This window comes from Ostrea edulis, chromosome 2 (genome assembly GCF_947568905.1).
Source record: "Ostrea edulis chromosome 2, xbOstEdul1.1, whole genome shotgun sequence".
In the NCBI taxonomy this organism is placed as follows: Eukaryota; Metazoa; Mollusca; class Bivalvia; order Ostreida; family Ostreidae; genus Ostrea; species Ostrea edulis.
The window spans coordinates 89,109,469-89,114,453 of NC_079165.1; the positions used below are offsets into that span (position 1 = coordinate 89,109,469).

Genomic DNA, 4,985 nt, shown 5'->3' on the forward strand with positions numbered 1-4,985 from the left:
CTATTTACCCCCTCATATTGCAGATATTATGTAGCTGAACTTAGAATTAATGTAGGCATGATAAGTGATATGTGTATGTGACATCGGTATTGTACACATGTTTGCTGATCAATACATGTGCTGAAGTCTCAATAGTCACAAATGTCAATACAAAGTTTCCCAAGGGAAACAGGCACATTTATTTAATTACAATTTATATGGTAGATTATAGAAATATCAGTCCAGTCGTAGGGTAAGAAGCATGATATTTTAATACTTCCTGAAAGTTATCAATATAATACCATATAAGTGGAATTTTTAGCAAGACACAGATTTAGCAAATTTTTTTACCGTAAAAAATGGGCACATATATTTAGCGAGAGTTGATTTTAGCAGGGAAGATAACTATTAAATGGAATAAATTGTTAGCAATTTTCAATTTTAGCAACCTCATCACCCTCTCCAATAATGCCAAAATCTAAATTTTCACTAAACATTTCACTTATACAGAACATTACAATACCTTGAGATTACCAGGTAATCATCAATAAATTTATAAATATAGACTTTAATGGCATATAATATTTGTTTGTTGTTGAGTACTATGCTTATAGATTTGCAAATTAAAATGATAGAAGCATTGATCAACCTGCAGATACTTTGATTTACACCAGATGCACTCTGCAGTGAAAATAAAGCCGTTTTCTATCAGGGATTGTTAGATATCCAAATGCTTTGTAAATATTTATCCCAGCAAGCATTTAAGGATCATTGGTAGGCTAAATAATATTTTAATAATTGATATTTTAATGATACTTAAGAATCAAAATCAATATTTGGGAGTTTGTCACAGTAAATGATTTTCTCATACATTTGGGTTGATGTGAAACTATTGTATTCACTACATGTATTAAGTAAATATAGATGAAGTTTTACGATTTTAGGGTACAACATGTCTGTACGACCACGACCGAAAGCCCTGGTGGGTAGCAGTTCATCACTGGCCCGGGTGGGACATGCTGGCAGCACAAATTCTCTGAGCCGACCTGGGCATATTGGCAGCCGTTTAGTGGAAAGTCCGGTATCTCTGCTGTCTGAGACAACGAGCATCGTTTCTGATTCAGATAGAGTTCTGTTCAACCTGGATGAGAGGTTCAAGCTTAACTGCATTTAAATTTCATGCCAAACTTAAAGAGACCTTTTCAATAACAATTTCTTCAAAAGTTTTCTTTTATTTTCATTATTTAAATCTCAGACTTTCAAATGCACTGGAAATACTTTTCTCTGAGTGGTACTTATTTCTCTGTGATAAAAAAAACCTGGAATTGTATGCCAGCAAACTAAATATAATTTAAATAAATATTGGATAAATATGACAAACTATGATTTATAAATATATATATATATAGATAGATAGATTCAGTGAGTTTTGTATCTGTAAAGTGAACAAAAAAAAGTTCTCCAAAAGTTAATCTTGGTGTAAAGAAAAAGTATGTCTACAACATTCACAGCCTCAGGCCCTCAACTTTTCTGAAGTTTGATCCTTAATATGAATTAATTAGATAAGTTTCAGAGGTTTGACTGGCTAGTTTGATTTGACGAACCTGTTCATTTCTGTTGTAGTTCATCAGATTCACCATCGTCCTCCGAGATGGAAAAACCCACTGACAATACCCGTACAGAGGACTCCGACTCGGACTCCAAAGGGACCAAACACAGCTTTCCTCTCGTAACAAACGGAGGAGTGGTGAATCGGCCGCGATCAGCCACGCACGAGAGAGAACGAGACAGTACGGGGAACAACAGCCTGCCTTCCAGTTCACGACTGATATCCCACAATTCCAGTCCCTCACTGATGCCAAAGTCGCAGTCAGAACTCAACATGAAACTAATGGTGACCTCTGTGAGTGTGGACAATAGTGAAAAACTTGATTCAGAGAGACAAGAAAACAAGAAGAAACGAAATCAGTTCCTCAAACTGTTTAAAAAGAAAAAAGCATAGCAGTTATAAGCAGTAATGTGATGTAAATCTAGGTCTACAAATATGAAGGTTTCTTCTTCAGGTTGGGGATCAGAAAATATCAACACTAACATAAAATGTAGTGTCATATTCAATCCTGGAATTCCATGGTAGAAGGTTAAAGGATAATTCACCCTGTAAGTTCAGCCAGAACAAGGGAGATAATCCTGGCAGTGTTGTATTACTCGTTCAAAACATCAGTTTTAAAAACTGGTTCCTCACTTCTTTTTGACTGCTTTTCATTCAAATTTTGCAATAGTTGAAGGAGATTTTTATATGGTTCTCAAGCTTTGTGGCCTTATTGCGCTTTTTTCCCTCTGTTTCTTGTGAAATAAATCATGTGCAGGTTTTACCAGTCATAGTAAAACCGTTTTTGTTCAGATCATAGAATATGTGGCATGAACAATTTTTTATGACAGTGTTCTGGGTTTTTGTTTGTGATTAATAAGATATTGCAGTTGTACTCTCGATTCTTGTCGTCAGTGATCTCCCCTGAATTTTATTCACATTTTGATGTCAGTTACCAATATCTGAAATGAAATCCTAACCAGTAATAGAAGAATATCTAAATCAGTTTTTCAACTTAGAAGAATTTTATGTAATATCTTTTATCAGCGTTTCAACTGTTAGGTTTTTTGACATTTCCTCTCAGAGTTTTCCTTTTATGTTGCAGTGTACCTGATATAGTTTTTAGGGGAAGTAAAAGGCAAACTAGATTGTAATCTATGACACTCTTTAAGTGTTTGTGTGCTCGCTTAGTAATTTTCACAATTACTGCTCCACGATTTTAAAGAGGCTGTATTGAACCACTATATGATGCATTTATCTCTACAACAGAGAAAAAAGGTAAACGCTGGGGTTTGGGAAACACTTGCTGTTGATCTTAGTCTATAGTATGCTTTTACACATATTTTAACCACTTTCTGTAGACACACCTTAAGATGATAAATTACCAAAACTACAATAATAGGCACTCGGATCACGGATAATGTAAATAAATACTATAGAGGAAATTCGAACTGTAATAAAAACTTTTTTTTCACTGCATGGTGTAACTGTTAGTTTTCTGTAGTTTATTTGGCTTGATATTTATTAGTATGTCATCAAAATGATACATTTAAAACTGTATACTTCAAAGAAATTTAGCATACAATGGAGAAAGATATTTATATCCTCCATGATCCGTGTGCCTATTACTATGATGTGTAATGTACATTAACACTCTTTGCTGTATTGGGAAATGTACAATGTGACCTCTGTGTTTTCTTTTATTGACCTGTAATTCCATGGCATTTTTAATCTAAAGCAGTCAAATTAGAAATTTTATACATTGAAACCTTCCAGAGCTATGTACCATTTCTGTCTTTAGGTCACAGTGTGAAATTAGAATGTGACGATATGGACTCACATATTTACATGTATTGTTTGATTAGCAATGTAAATTATACTAACTTGTTTACTGGTAGTAATTCTTGCACTAGCACCTGTTTGTATAGGGGGCGATGGAGTGATGTGCCAAATTCCGCAGGGCTTCGATTTGTATTGTTGAGATCCGCGCAGGACATGCAGGTTTATTGACTGTGTACTGTGATTTAGTCAACGAAGAGAGTGTTTGGGTGTTTTAGCTTTATAGGTACTGTAGGCTGTGTAGACAATCATTTGTGTTCACGCATTTTTATTTCTGTCACACATGCAGATTGTAAATGGAAAGAAGGTTGCAACATTCCTACCAGGTACTGAGTGCTTTGTGTGTTAGCTCAGCTTGGCTTATTTTGATTCCATAATTAATACATATTTTGTTAATTATTCCACCTCTCCAATAGAAAATATTTACATGGGATTAGATAGATGTACCCGAGTTCTCCTACATTCCTGCTGCCTAAGTTAATTATCATAGAAATGTTTGTAAGTGGTAATTGTGCAGAAATTTCATTTCTCTCTGTAGTACCAAATGGTGATGCATGGCATTCATTCGATTAGAGTTCATTAAAGAGTCTCGTTTGGCTATTTTGGTATATTATGTGCTGTCCATTAAATGAGTCTCGTCCTGCCATGATGCAGATTTTATTACCGAAAATCTATGGGTTATGTTCAATGACCTATCTGAAATTCTCTGTGTAATGCTTGCTCTTAAGCTTAACTATCCATTGGATAGCATTTTAATATGTCGTAAATCCTTGTAGCTTTTTTAAGAATTGCATGATGATATGCAGGACCTTAAATGTCTTACATGCTAGTGCTATTGTCAATGTCTTGGGTAATGAATAAAGCAAAATGTCCGCTTGTTCTTATGTGTAGAAGTTCCTTTACACCTACCTCCAGACCCCTGTTCAGTTTAACCCAATGGTATATGACCAATAGGCATGGCTTTACAGCCATTAGAAATAATGCTGTGCATATCCTGTCAAGCGTGACAGAATTACTTCTTATTGTGTGTTGTTGATTTTACTCTCAGCTGTTCAGAATGCTGACTATACACAGGATGTACTGCTCCAATAGCTGATGGAACTAATATGTTTGTTATATGTTGTTTCAAAGAAAAGACCTATTTTGTGGTTATTTTTTCACTTCTCTGTTATTGAATTGTAAATAAAAATCACAGTTTATTAGTATGTACAGATTTCTGTTGATTTTTAGCTCACCTTGGCCAAAGGCTCATTTTCTCGTGTACAGATTCATTGAGATTTGGTTGTTGTCTGCAAGTCTGTTCACATTTCGGATTTCTTCCTCCAGAACCGCTGTGTCATCTATAGATGGTTAAGTGCTGAAGAACAAGGTGGGATAAGGGTCCCATGTGGCCTCTATTTTCTCTTAAATTTCAAAATAAACTGAAATTTATGAAACCTGGTAAAAACTTTACTTGAAAAATGATGCATTTAGAAATTTATAATCACAATCATGATTTTAAGTGTCTAGAGCCACAAGATTGTCACATATTTTAGCAAATTTATTGTTTGAGAAGAAAATGCCATATTTTGTTTAGAAT

General features: G+C 34.7%; 1 protein-coding gene across 8 annotated transcripts in view; it reads left to right on the plus strand.

Moving 5' to 3' along the window:
* LOC125679069 (stromal interaction molecule 1-like) overlaps positions 1-4,611 on the plus strand; it is a 44,058-nt gene extending 39,447 nt beyond the window's left edge. For all 8 annotated transcript variants that reach the window (XM_048917987.2, XM_056155375.1, XM_048917985.2 and 5 more), the window contains 2 exons: positions 924-1,131; positions 1,603-4,611. In XM_048917987.2, coding sequence (XP_048773944.2) covers positions 924-1,131; positions 1,603-1,981 — 587 coding nt within the window. In that variant the 3' untranslated portion in view covers positions 1,982-4,611. The remainder of the gene's footprint in view (positions 1-923; positions 1,132-1,602) is intronic.
* The last annotated feature ends 374 nt before the right edge of the window (positions 4,612-4,985 follow it).